Below are 15,207 nucleotides of genomic sequence, written 5' to 3'. Positions count from 1 at the left end.
TGCCCGGCGAAGACAAAAGGCTATAGAAAACAAGTACTCTTACGAACCATACATACATATGTATGTATATATATGTGTTTGCATATGTATGTAAGTACATATGTATGCATGCACACCTTTACTTTGTAAAAACTTACAGGCATGCAACTATGTAAGTGCTTCCAATAAAGTCAAAATTGCTTGATGTAATTTAGGCAAAGCGTGAGCATCAGCTTGAAAATAAAAGTTGCAATTGCAACAACCGTCAGTCACTACTGCTGCGTATCAATCTGCTTCTGGTGCTGCTGCTGGTATACATACATAAGTATGTAGTAAGTAGTCAAGCGTGCGGGTAAGTCGGTAGGTAATATTGATAGGGTTCAGTGCGCCAAGGCAGCAAGCAGCAGCCATTATTGTGCAAAGCAAAAAATCATCGCCTTTGTGCGCATGAGCGGCGGCGATTATTGCAGCGCATTAGTACTTGCAAGTTTCCCAATCAACACTGCGATGTGGTATACAACCGAAGCGATATAAGCAGCAGCTGATAGCTGAGATGCGGGTAATGGTTGCGATGGCGATGGCGGTGACGGTGACGGTGACGGTGGCGGTGGTTATGCAGGAAGCATGCATCACGGCGCTGACGTGAGAGGCCAAAGTGCATGAGCGGCAAAAGAAAAGCACGTTGCATAAAAGCAATGAAAACAATAAAGTAATAAAGAGCAACAACAATCTCTTGTTTTAATAAATGTGTAAAAAATAAAAATAAAAAAATATTTTCCAACATTAAATTACCAAACAGTAAATTTTTGCAAATAATTATTTCGAGTGAAGTGGCAGCTGACGTGAAAAGGCGCTCGTTCACTACTGTTCACCACTCAAATACTATATGAGCACCACAATTCTCAACAGCAGTTTAACCCGCAAGCACACGCTCAGTCCTCTTCTACCAGAAATTATCGCTCACCGGAGTTGACCAGCATGCACTTGGAGAGCGTTGGCGTTTTGCGTAACACCAGGGGTGACTCTTTTGTCTCTGTAATTATCATTGTGTGCATGCAGCGTAACACACTTTAATTGTGTTAGTGTCACATATAATATTCTGGCGCATGTATGTATGGATGTACTCTTTAGCGCAATTGGAAATAATTGAGCACATTTATGAACATACATACATATTTATTTTTGGAGTTTATTTTTATTTTTTAGTAATATTTGCTTACTCGCTGTTTGACCACGAATAGAGTACTAAAAAAAAGCTTATAAAAATGCCCACTTGTGGATAGCTGTGTGGTTACATATTTCGATTTTAGGCATGTGTCGGCCGGCGGATTATCGAGCTATTCCCAGCCAGCAGAGAAATGTATTTTGCCGTACAATTTTCTGTATCCGGAAACGAAAAAAAACGACTACAATTTTCGTTCATTCACGTAACCAAAAACGTAAAAAAACGCGGAAATGCGCCATGAAAAAGCATCTGAGAAATGCAGAAGGAAAGCGTATTGAACGAAAATTTGAATCATACTAATTACAGAAAACCAGCGAAAAACGTCTCCGTTTCACAACAAGTTTCGGTACGTGCCTGTACATACGTTTCTGTCGCACCCTATAGTGGAAAAACGAATCGTCAAAGTATCCGAAAATGGAATCGATTTTCTGATTTTTTGCTGGCTGGGTTATGAATGATATGGAAATTTCAATTTCATATGCATGTGCATATGTTCAAAAAGTTAAAAAAAATAATAGTTGCGTTCCCTAACTCGCAAGAAGTTGCAAGAATTGACAGGAATTTTCCAGAAAGCGTTCCCGTACTCGGTTCTCTGGCTTCTTCTGCCTTTTGACAGTTTTACAGGTTTTAACCCAGAAAAGTTGGGGAACGGTGCTGTTACGAGGGCAGCTGATTTTAGTTGCTTTGATGCTAGGGCTAGGAGTTCTATCCGAATTTTTTGGCTATCCGAATAGTATATAAATATCCAGATATTGGAAAACTAAAAACTAAAAATAAAATAACAATTCGATACCTAAACGTGAAAAGGTACCAAGTCCATTTTTTTAAATGCTTCAGTAGAGACGAAAAATCGATGTAGTTTCTCATCAACTCTGTCATTCTTTATCAAAAACTAAATTTTGAAAAAAAAAAACGTGGACTTGGCAACTTTTCACCATTGGGTGGCGTATTGTTTGTAAATTAATGAGGTTTCTACTATTTATTTTGCAAAATCCGGATAACAAAATGAATGGATAGTAACCGAAAATCCCTATATCCGGATTTTATCTGCAGACACGAAGATCCGAAAATCTGAATATACGGATATTGGGAGTCCTACATGGCACATAAAGGATATTATTTTCGTTAAAGTGCGCGATTGAGAAAGTCATTTTTATTTGTTTTATTTTTAATTTATATTTGTGTACTATCGCTACAATCTTCTATGAATTCGCCTTGATTTGTTGCCGACGCCATAAACTATTTACCCTATAAACGAACTCTACGAAATGTCTAACTCGCCTACATTCTCTTTAAAATATCCTCTTATTGGTTATGGTTCATGAGTGGTCTTAAGAAAAAGTGCACGGAATGTATAGCAATTTATTTTTAATTTCTCCCTTAAACCTACCTCTGGGATTTTCAACTACGATGGTTCGATGTTGGCATCCTGAGCTGGAGGTGTTATTTTGGCGTCGGTCTAATCTGTAATCATTTTGCGTCAAACACGGTGGCTCTTCAAATTTGACTGAGCAACACGTTTGTTGGTCAAATCCAGGACGACCGGTGTAAAAGTGACCATCCCGATTAAAAAGCGCGATATACCAAGCCTTACTAAAGTTGATTTGCCCATAAACCGATCACAAATCGGGCAGATCTGGCAAAAGGACGGCGCCACATGCTCTACAGCTCATCGGACAATCGACTTATTGTAAGAAAATTTTTGTTGAAGGGACTATTTCTAGAAATGGACGCAACAATTGGAAACCAAGATCGTACGATTAAACGGATTATCTTGGACGTCTTGAAAAACAACACTGTACGATCCCTTGCCATGCTACGGCCCCCATTGCTTAAAAAAGTGATCGGATATTAAACCTTCCAGAATGCCACACTTCCAAGCCAGACGCGGACACGTGCCCACAATCATATACCATCAAATACTAATGGCATAAAATTATCTTTCTAATTAACGCCTTGGCACTCACGTCACTATTGAGAGTTATAATTTCGAGAATGTAGAGAATTTCGTTTACTTGGGAACCAGCATTAACGCCGATAATAATGCCAGCATCGAAATCCAACGCAGAATTACTCTTGCCAACAAGTACTACTTTTGATATTTGTGTGACCCAACACACATCATGCCCGTGCTGGTATATGACGCGGAAGCATGGACAATGACAACATCCGATGAGGCGACTCTTGGAGTATTCGAGAAAAACATTCTGCGGAAGATTTACGGGTCTTTATGCATTCGCAATAGCGATGGATCTATATCGAATTAAAATACAGCGGCCCGCTAGCTTGGTCATGTGTGGCTAATAGACACCGACGCTCCAGCTGTGAAATTATTCAACTCGGAAGCCGCTGGTGGTAGCAGAAGAAGAGAGGAAGGCCTTCTCTGCGTTGAAAAGACCAAGTGGAGAAGAATTTGGCTTCACGTGGCATTTCCAATTGGCGTCAGTTGGCACAGAAGAGAAACGACTGGCGTGCAAAATTGCTTAGACGTTACAGCGCCAAATAAGAAAAGTAAAATAAATTTGCGTTTAAAATTATTTTATTTCAATTTATAGTTCGACACGACTAATGAAACACCCTTTTACAATAAAAAAATCTTGATGGAGACTTTAGGAATAAACACAAATACTTGAACCTAACAGGTTGGTTCGGGTGTCGGTCCAATGTGAATTTTGAGGCCTGTGACTATTGCCCTTATTGTAAAATATAAAAGAAGTTCTAACTTAAGCTCACATATATATAGAAAAGTGGGTGTGGCGTCCAGATGCTGTCACTTTTTAAACGGATTTTCTTTATATGCGAACAATGAAATACTCCATGCAAAATTTCTTACAAAATTTTACATGCCAGTATAAAAATTGGAAACTCATAAGCGAACACGCCAATGGTGTTATATTTTACTTTTTTTACTTTAAAGTTTAATTTCAAAATAATTAAAAATTACTAAAGTCTGTACACTACATATGCAAATTCGCTAATATAAATGCTAGGTTGCTAAGAGATCCTTATGCTTATTCGAGACGAAATACTATAACTTGCGTTCTTTCTTTCGCGACATACCAGTAAATATTTTCACAAAGATACGTATCTAATATTCTTATTTCTATCACTTCTCGCTCCACCCGCTTACCTACCCATTTGCGACCACTAAGCTTCGAATGGTTGCTTGCTGCTCGGGTGTTCGCCCAATTCGCGCGCCAAATCCGCTATCACCTCCTTGTAGATCAATGGATCGATATTCTTGCCCAGCTGATACAGCAGGAACCAATCGCCAATATTGCATTTATTTGCCACCGCTTCAACCTCTTCGCTCTCGGCCAGACGGGAACGTGCGCGCAACAACAGATGACGTAGTTTGGGACCAATTATAACAGCCATGCGATAGACCAACGATATGCCCGACAATATGCTCAAGATGATGAACCAAAACCACAGGAATACGTAGATTTTCTCATTCACAATATTCAATGGCAACACACAGAGACCGTCGAACTTTTGCACCGAACCAGATGGACCGTATTTGTGGAATGTGCATTTGGTGACTTTCGGAAAGACACGCGCCATCGGATCGATACGTTCATCTGGTTCCATTTCGGTGAATTTCAATACATCACTACCGTATGTGGAGAATTCACCATCCAAAAAGAAGTCCACAAAAAATATTTGGCCAATAACATTAACAAAGTTTAGCGCCTCACAAACGAAGAAACGGAAAGCATAGAAATTATGCCGATTCAGATTACCCATAAAATACTCGACAAGTATCTTCTTGCGATCATTCTTACACTCATCATTCACAATCGGGCTATTGAGATCCATAACAAGCATCTTTAGGCGTCCACCTTCCCACGATTTCCATAGATAGCGCGGCACATAGAATAGTATGGCCTGAAAGAAGAGCACGAAGCACACCCACTGATAGTATTTGTGGTACTTAACTTCATCCACGCCATCTATATGTGAGCCGACGCCCGGTTGTACCACATCACGTCCTGTGATGCCCGTCAAACGTTCGGGCACAGTAAATGTGGAGTAAATCCAGCAATAGGTGTCCATAACACCGAGCGGAATTTCATCGACAATGCAATCGATGGGATCGCCAATGTATTGACGCGACGTGACAAGTAATGAGAAGGCAATCAATATGATCACCGTCGCTTTGTAGTGCATGCGGAAGACATTGTTGTCGATGCAGACTTGATCGATCTTCAGCAGCCCCTTGACGGAGCCGAATACATCAAACATTTTGTCGGTTTATTAACGTAACGTAGATACTATTTTTTATTTTATAAAAGTCAGTAAAGTTTAAAGTTATATTTTTAAAAAGGATTCGCGACACAGGCGCGCGTACCGAGCGAGTGACTTGTTGTTTCGGGAATGTTGAAAGTGCAATTTTAATGATTCGAAAGAGGCAGTAACGGAAACGCGCTGGTAATACTTTCGTTGGTGTATTGAGTACTCTCGTTTGCTTGCGGTATGCGGTTTGTTGTGTTATGTTTTGTTTTTTTTTTTAGTTGCTTTTGTATTTAACGATTTTTTACTCTTTCCTTCCAATTATACTTTCACACACAGCATTCGCGTTGCTGTGGTTTTGCATAAGATTTCACGTATTTGTTGTGGTTTTCGCCGTTGTTACTCTGGCAGTGACGATCAGTAGTAAATTTCGGAAATCAGTTTCCACACGCATAACAAAGCTTTTATTCAGAGTTCTTTCAACATTTGATCCAAACAGTTCTCAGATCATTTTTGCATATCGACATTTCTTAATTATCACAACAAACTATTGTTTACTTCATAATAACTTTTATTTCTAGTATTTTTTTCGAAGGGTTGCAAATTTCGTTTCAGCGGCGAGCGCACACGCACGGCGGCAACCACTTCCCAATATTAAGCGACAACGTCGTTGGATTTGTTTAGATTATCGCTTTAATATTCACTGAACAATAATTCTCTGTGTGTGTGTGTGTTTTTTTTTGATTCTTGTTGTGGATATCGACGATAAACATTCACACTTGCACTTCATACGGCGGGGGGCCTGTCTGTCTGCCTGCCCTTGTTCTTGGTTGGCTTGGCTTGGCTTGGTCCAAGTATGTCTGTCCGTCTGAACACACTTTGTACTATGTAGTAACTACGCCGTTGCACCGCGGCACACAGCGTACACTTCGGATAGAAAATTAAAACTGTTTAGCTGATTGCGAGCACCACCGGGCGCTGATACAAAGATACGACGACGACGACAAAAATGCCTTATTGTATATGCGAAGGCAAGCTGATAGACTAATTCAGATGGCATAGCACGTCATTCCATGGAGTTTGAGTTGTTTGCCAGCGCTCGAGTGGCTTGATTGACATGTGGTTGTAGTGGTCCGGACTTGTGGCTGTATTAGTGCTGTTTTTGTTGCCAGCAGCGCGCCATTGCTCACTCATACATTAACACACGGTTTTTTGTTTACATTTGTGTGCGTGAGTATCTGCGCGTTTTGCTAACGAGCACTGCCGCACTGTGTCAAGCCAGTTTGGAGCCATTCGTCTTCGGTAAGCGCGTAAGCTTAGCTTTACAATCCACTCAAGTAATTCTCATGCAAGTTTGACAATTTGCAATGCGCGCCACATCACACTGTCGCTTACTCCCATTTTGAATTATGATGCTCTGAGTTGTGAAAGCACATCGTAGATAGCCACTCATTTTTAGACCAGTTTTTGAGTTGAGTGTTTTAAAAAAGGTGTTTGCGGATTTTGAGTGGCTTTTGACATCTCTGTCCTACTATTGCATGCTGCTACTATCATTATTAGCTACATGCATGTGCATGAGTTTGTTACCTGTAATTCATATGAACATACATACAAAACACAAATGTGTTGCAGGAACAGGATTTGGGTTGACGTAAAGGCAGCGATGCCAAATGCTTGAAAAAATGTTATAATCTGAGTTTGAGAGAATGCTACCAGATGTATTAAGAAAAAAATTAGATAAAATTTACATTTTTGTACATTAGGCTGGTTCAAAAAAAAAAACGAAAATGTCGAAATTGTAAATTTAAATATGGTTAAGTATTTACTAATGCACGGATGGTAATACTGTATGGTTTTACAGTTTTAACGCGTAGCGCCTCCGAAGATCCCAGAAAGGTATTAGATTAGCAATCCTCCAGCCTAGACTCTAATCTGAGCTGTAATCAAGCCAAGACTAAGAAAAGATTTCCAAAGATAAAAATCCTCTAAATATGAAAATATATTACTCCGGACTGATTGGCTTGCACCTAGCAAATCCTAAATTTACCATATTTCACAGTTCGGCAAATTCTGGAAAGATGTTGGATAAGTAAATATATGTACACACTTTCTATACGGGATCTCTAATACGGTTCAATTCGAACTGGGACCAGTGTTGCCGTTTTACTACGATCGAAGTTTTTCACTTCACTATTATGGCCAACATTTCTGCACTTCCTCTTTGACAAAATCACTTAGATTTTAAGCGATCAGAATTTACCTACAAATTACCTGATTTTATTTTTTGACATATTTTTAGTAGATATGTACACACAAGACGTACATCTCAAGACGGCATTAGAGTTTGTGTTGAACAATAAATTTTTATGGAAAAGTTATATGACTTCTTTGGATGCAAATACTATTTCTCGAGAAATTGAAAGCGATTTGGCAGGGAGCAGCACTACTGACATTTCTTCCACTCCATCAGAACGTAACGCAATTCGAAGGCCATTTAATCAAACTTTTCGGCCAAATTGGACCACTAAGTGAACCACTATTAAAAGTTTAATAGTTTTGTTATATAGAATTAGTTCTATGACCATCGATAGTTTTCCAGCTCTAATCCAAATGATATTGACAGCACCGGCCTCACGACTAGCGTCGTTAGCGCAACATTCTACAACTTGCATTAAGAGGCAAAACTGGTTGGTATTGCGATGAACGAAAACAAGTATCACACGAAGACTCTTAATGAAATTAAAAATTTTAATTTTCACTAAATTTGAATTTCATCATTTCAAAGAACCAGAATTGGCCCCCAGGTCTATGCAATATATTTTCGATATGTACATAAATATGTAAAGTTAATCGCGACTTTTACGTCCTTCTCAGATTCTTTGCACTCTCTTAGCTGGTTAATTCTACTACCCCTTATGCAATACCTTCATTTCTTCAAAAATCATTGGTTAATTGCTAAATGCATGGAAAGTACTTCCGATGCATTTAGAATTACGGTGGCAAGAAGTAGTATTACTTATTTTAAAACAGTGGCAACTTCACCAATAACCATCTTCATTATCTATGATTCCACTCTGCGCTTTTCATCTTATTTGCTGCGATTGTATCTCACCTAACGAAAGAACTCGTCTCAAAAGGGTTTTGTTTTGTTTTTGAACCAACTTGGTAAGTATGTATATATGTGCATACATATATGTTTGTACATATGAATACGTGTACATATGCAAGTATTCTTGTAGAAATACCTGCGGTGCATTGAGTTGAAGAAATTCCTGGAAGTGTGTTGCGCCAAAGATGTACATACATCCATATGTATGTCCCTAATATATATTTGTATGTATGTATTTATACGTGAATGGCAGCGCATGAATGCAACTTTCCGTGTGCTATAAGAACCACATGAGGGGTATTCTCTGAGTCTTGCAAAGCCCTTGCGCGGTGCACAAATTGCACGGTAAAAACCGGTTTTCCTATGGGACGGGTTTGCAAACCGTGCAATCCGTACACCATGCAAGGGCTTTGCAAGACTCAGAGAATGCCCCTTTAAAAAAACATATTTTATTAGTGCTCTGGTTGGCCTACTATGCAGGCTATTTTATCATTTTGTTTTAACAATTAAATCGGGCAAACTTCTGAAATTTTTTTGAGTTATTAATTGAAGAAAAATTAAATTTTTTTCTCACAATTTACATGTCTTGAGTTAGAATGTTTTCTGTGCAAAAAAAAATGTTATGCGTTGTGCTCCGACCTAATGTATGTAAAATTTTGTATGTACCTACAAGCATGCATATCTGCCTCTAATATAATTTTATTGATTGATTACAGCTAAATACATTAGGGGTCTTCATCTAAAGTCATCATGAACGCACCTTGGTAAATATGGTACAAAATTGTTTATTATTTAATTTATATGGCTAGTTACGTTTTATTCTTACCTCGACCATTGGGTAGAATTTTGCAGAAATTTATAAATTTATCCAACAAAACCATTTGATAAAGTGATAAACTTTGGTGAAATAGACTGCTATATACATAATATTTGTCAAATTTATCATTTTATCAAGTTTATCAGCAGTTTATCACTTCATATGAAGACCCCCATTAATTTTTAAGTCTTTTTGGAGAAAAATACCTTTGAGATCTAACTGGAACATTCTAGTGGCATTAAAATTTAAAAGAATGTACTAGCTGGCATTGCATTAAAAAGTATGGTTGTATTTACTTAGCCTCACGCAGTATGTAAGACATAAAAGCAAACTGTTGTCGGAGCAAATACTGTTATGAACACATTGGTACGAGTACTTGAGACTGATAAACGAATTTTCTTTATAACAAATGCGAGTTATCATTATTGCATTACCTTTCAAGCAGAAAAACGTCTATGTACATTAGTATGCGCATATCTATGGAAAGACATAAAGATGTGCAGAGAGCAGAAATACCAAGATAGCACAGATGTCTACATATGTATGCTGGCCAACAACGCTTTCACCATTGGAATACCAACAGCAGCGATATCAATACAAGCATTGTGCATTATATATTTTGTGCCTTTCTTTTAAAATATTCGCCCTGACAAACGATCTACATACCTGTAAGGCAACTGATAAAATCCACCTTTCATAAAAAAAAACGAAAAAAAGAAGATTTTTTGGGAGAGATATTTCTTGCTCTAAACCTGTCATAGAAAAAATATGCATAGACACATACATATGTATGTACATTTAGCGGTTGTATTTATGTATGAGCATACCCTACAAGAAACTTGAATGGTTGTGGAAAAAAATTTTGAAGTTACGGACAGACACCGGAACAGTTATGACTTTAATGGTTAAATTTGTATTAAAAATTTTTAATCATGTGTGTATGTATATTTTATAGTTATTTATTGATAAAAACAAGTACTATTATTCGAAAGTTTTAAATAATAATTATTATTTTCTCAGAAGCACTCAGGCCTCTCGAAAAATGATGTATATACGGTTTATGGAGAATTTCATTGGCTTTCATTTGCCGTATTTCGTATTACGATTGTTCAATTGGTTCGTAAGATATGCGATAGCGATGTTTAACTGTTAGTTAAACTTAACGAAACGTGGTGCAAAAGACCCCTGGAAAATACTTTTTTTGAGATTTCGCGGGCCAGTAGTTGAATATAAAAATCACATGGCGATCGACAATTCTCAGTCAATTCCTGACAGGGAGTGTTCGCTTGCATATATTTAATTCATGAAAATGCCAATGCACAAGTAAATACGTCAAACAAAAACGTTCAACTTATTTATTTATGCATTTAATGCCTTATTTATATATATATTACTAAAGCATATTCAAATATTTATTATTCTGTAGTGCATGGCAAACGATTTATGTGTATCTTCAACGGCATAAGCTATCAGTGCAGTAAATAAGTAACTCCAATGCGATGTGTCAATTTACAAACCTTCAATGGTGCTATCAGTCGCTGGCTTTATGCAATTAGCCACACACGCATCTGAAATTACAGAGAGCGTAGTAAAGAAGCTTCTGCTACTAGGCAGGCATTACACCTTAAACTCCACATCATTTTCATACTCACATACATATGTACATGCATATGTATGGATTGGATATGTATTGGTAATGAACCGAATATTTCGAAATATCCATTACTGTGTTGTCATTCAGCTGCAATGTTACACTACAACAATTTTGTCATGCAACTGTGTAACTCTGATCAGTTTACGATATGGAAAAGTAATAGGAATGCGACGACCCAAAACATTATTTTTTTCTTTTAATATTTCACTTCATGCATGCAAACAAAGATACTGTTTGTAGCAACCCTGCAGGAAATTAAATTAATATGAAAGTAATTTATAATCTCATTCTCACTTTTTCCCCTGCAACGAACTCATTTATTTAAGATGGCCATATCCTAACAGGCAGTCATTTATCCGACTCTGCATTTGATTTCACTTACTTTAAAATGCTTTTGGCTTAAAGCACTTCAAAGTCAGTATGTTTTGTTTGAATACGCTTTCGTTCTGCACTTCACAGATGCGTTTTCATAATGCCAAGATACAAATAGTTTCTTTGAGTAAAAAGAGTATGAAAATTCGAAACATCAAAAAAAAATATCACTTGCTTCCGTCAGGGTATGTACACACACACACATATATATATTTATACATACATATATGTTTGTATGTACCTGTAACTCACTTACTACAATAGTGTCATAACTCAAAAAACTATATTTTTGAGCTACTGATGCTGGATTATTCTTTATCACCCGCATCACATTGTGCAAAAATTTCGTAGTAAACTTTTGAGTAGCTCCTGCATATGAAGAGAATGTGCATCTCCAACTATTTTCTGCCTTTTAGAAGTAAATTGAAAACTTTAAACGCGTCTCCGAAAAAATCGGTGTTTGTGACTTGTGACGATCTTTTAGAAAATACGCGATATGTGCATTGTAGGTATTAGTACCTTGTATCTTTTCCCGCATGAAAAGTACTAAGTACATATTCCACATTAAAAGTGATTTACTGTATTGTAAGGAGGTCAGCAGCATTCTTCATATTACATACAAATTTACTTAAATAGTTGTTGCTGACTTTTTGATTTTATGTGCTACTGAATGGCATACATACAATGAAAGTTACAACGAGCAGAAAAACTACATTTGACACCAGCTGGAATTTTAAACCTGTAGAATTTTCGATATTTTTTTTGATAACATTTTCATCGATAAGTCACACATAGATTTTGTTTCGTAGTTGGCCGAAATCTTCACAAATGATTTATAACTAATGGCCACAGGGGAAGTTGTTTGTATGTATGTAAGTACACCTTTGAATCTCAGGTACATTTGCAAGGCAATTGAGAACCAAAATTTTGGAAGAACGCACAAATTACGAAAAAAAAAATTCCAAAAATCAAACTTGCCCGACTGTTGCAAACATGGTAATTTGCCAAGAGGAAGGTCCATTGTTTAGCCGATGAAATGTATAAGTACGGTGACCATCCGTCCTTTATTTTAAAGGACAGTCCTTTAATTTAGCCCCCAGTCCTTTCTATTTTTTTTTTTTTTTCAAAGTAAAGGACGCCTTTTGTCCTTTATTTCTTAAACTGCCCTTTAAATCAGAGCTGCATTTTTCAGAGGTAAATTTCTAAACACAGAATATGAAAAATAAAAATGTCCCTTATAAAATATAATGAAAGCCTTCACCAGCTCGTTTCGAACCCACTTAAGGATTTCTATTTAATAGGTAATCTGGCACAATCAATAAAGCACAGGGAAAGTTGTACCCAGGATCGTCTTGCACGCTGAGTTTCCAGTTCCACTGAAAGAGAACAATAAACCCCCTGGTGCACAGTGCTTCAAAACTGGCATTTAGTGTTCGTAATTCACTGGAGCCTTCATTTTTTCACTTAATTTGATTATTTTTTTTATGAAAGCTTATAATATTTGCACCAGTTGAGCCTGATTTGTGAATTTTTATTTGATTATATTAAATTTTTTAGTGCAAAGTGCAGAAAAAGTGGCCATTTTGAAGAAAATGTATTTCCCTGTTCCAGTTAATAAAATTTACATAACAAAGACAAGTTGAAAACAATTGTATGGTTCCCCAAAACGAAAAAATTATAAAAAAGATGTTTGAAATGTTATAAAAAAAATTTCACCAAAATAAATTTTTTTTTTGTTTTACGGTGAATTATGAACATTAAATTCCAATTTTGAACCACTGTGTGCTGGCTTCGGCGTGCAGTATGAATTATGGTAAACGCATTTTGGCAGCAAAGGATGGCGTAGTCCTGGAAAAGGATTTGGCTTCATTTTTCGGAATCGGTTAATTAGCTGGTAAATATTTGATTTAAATTACGATATGGATAAGGTACTTTTATCATACAAGTTGCACGTACGTATTTCCAAATCATTTTGAAAAAAATTTCCTTTATTTTACGTTGGTTAATATGGTCACCGTATGTATAAGGCACCCTTTTTTTGTATTTGCTTCACTAGAGCAGTTTGAACTTGCTATTCTCACTAAAGTTTTTGCTGCTTTTTTCATTGGCTCTAAAATTGTGCGTCGAAAATTTGATTCTAAAATTGTGGTTAAAGCACTTAATTTTTTTTCGATATAGAGAACATTTCCGGCAGCATCTTAGAAAATCTAATTTTTAAACTTAAATTTTTTACACAAGTAAATATATCTAAAAATTAATTGTTAAATCTGTCACAACAAAAAAAAAATATGTATATACATATATATATAAATATATAAGACTATTTTTTTTTTGATTGTTGATAAAGTTGTGATCACGGGCGATCGGGCTATACTGCACTCTGAAGATAATAACAAAAATAACGTACATCAAGAATTCAAAATGAAAGTAACCAGATTCGTCCAAGTTCGGTTGTAATTCACAATTGAATAGCGCTATAAAATAACAACAGATGATATATCGAGTTTTTTTCCTCAAGTAGAATTCCCTCTAGGGACGAACGGGAATAGGACCTAGGCTTGAATCTTTGTTCTCATTGAACTGGCTTCAAATTAGAGTTATAGGTCCCATTGCCAAATGATTATTTAATCGTCCTGAAAAATTCTTAAAAATGTCCAAAATCCATGCAAAAAGTTACACACACCAGTTTAGTGTTCAAAAGAAGTATTGTGCTCTAGTCCCACTAAACAATAGGTAGCTCTTCTTTTGGTTAAATACATGTCAATAAGCAAGTTTACCTTTAAAAAAAATATAAAATAAGAATACCAAATTAATAACAGTCATGTCAGACAGAGATAAAATGCTCTGATTCAATAAGACTCTTACATAAAATTCAATTGAAAAAAATTCCATACATTCTGCATATTTTAAACCCTATCAGTGTGGCAGCAACAAAGAGATAATTATTAAATTGTTAAACAAATTTTGACATATTATGCCATCATGACAAGTAAATACCTATTAATGCAAAAAGGTTGGCCAATCCACTTTAAATGACATGACATTTGGCGATAAGAAATTCAATAATTGATGGACATTAAGACAAAAGGTGCCAAAGTAGAAATTAGAATTGACTGACAGGATCCTCAAAATTGAAATAGATAATATTTGTGACAGCGATGTTTTACCTATCACGAATATAAAATAATATCTTTACGCATGTATTTATATATGTATATGAATACTTATGTATGTTTTATAGCCAGGGTGGCCAAATTCGTCGTTTTGACAGAATTTCCGAAAATTCACTATGGGCCGAATTTACAGTGCATAGTTAGGCACGTTTAACTATCTGTTTTCATATTCACAGCGCTTAGTAAACAGGAGTTCCTACTTTGAACTTCTAACCAGCATGCCCCTATAATTGAACTCTGGTTAAATTCAAATTCTTTTTTGTGAAAAAATTTAAAATTTATACAGAAATTCGGCCCTAAGGCTTTTCGCGGTTGCAAAAAAAAAATATATTTTACTTTTCCCGATATAATTGATACTTCGACAATTAAAATCAACCAGCAGATAATAACAATGCCAAGGTGGGCAAGGAAGGGATCTTTGACGCCACTGTTGGACGCCCAAGAAAGCAAAGAAAGGACGATTTAATGGATAGTGCAGCGAATTAAAATCCAGCGGCCACGCTGGCAAGGTCATGTCGTTCGAATTGACAGAAACGCTCTAGCTCCGAAAGTATTCAAAGCGGGTCGTGATGCTGGTAACAGAGGAAGAGGAAAGCCTCTGCTGCGTTGAAAAGACCAGGTGAAGAAGTACTTGGCCTCACTTGG

The 15,207-nt window shown here is 36.6% G+C and overlaps 1 protein-coding gene across 1 annotated transcript; it reads right to left on the bottom strand.

The window, feature by feature from the left end:
• Positions 1–4,344: 4,344 nt before the first annotated feature.
• On the bottom strand, positions 4,345–6,468 carry LOC108376571 (innexin inx2). Its single transcript, XM_017632789.1, has one exon. It carries the CDS (start codon positions 5,447–5,449, stop codon positions 4,352–4,354), a length of 1,098 nt encoding a protein of 365 aa, XP_017488278.1. The 5' UTR covers positions 5,450–6,468; the 3' UTR covers positions 4,345–4,351.
• Positions 6,469–15,207: the final 8,739 nt, after the last annotated feature.

This window comes from Rhagoletis zephyria, unplaced genomic scaffold, assembly GCF_001687245.7.
Source record: "Rhagoletis zephyria isolate East Lansing unplaced genomic scaffold, Rhagoletis_zephyria_1.1 Rzeph_scaffold_10672, whole genome shotgun sequence".
In the NCBI taxonomy this organism is placed as follows: domain Eukaryota; kingdom Metazoa; phylum Arthropoda; class Insecta; order Diptera; family Tephritidae; genus Rhagoletis; species Rhagoletis zephyria.
This window is presented reverse-complemented; position numbering and strand designations above follow the sequence as displayed.

Bases quoted from the DNA above. Each gene is read 5' to 3' on its own strand.
- LOC108376571 (XM_017632789.1), bottom strand. From the start codon at position 5,449: ATGTTTGATGTATTCGGCTCCGTCAAGGGGCTGCTGAAGATCGATCAA.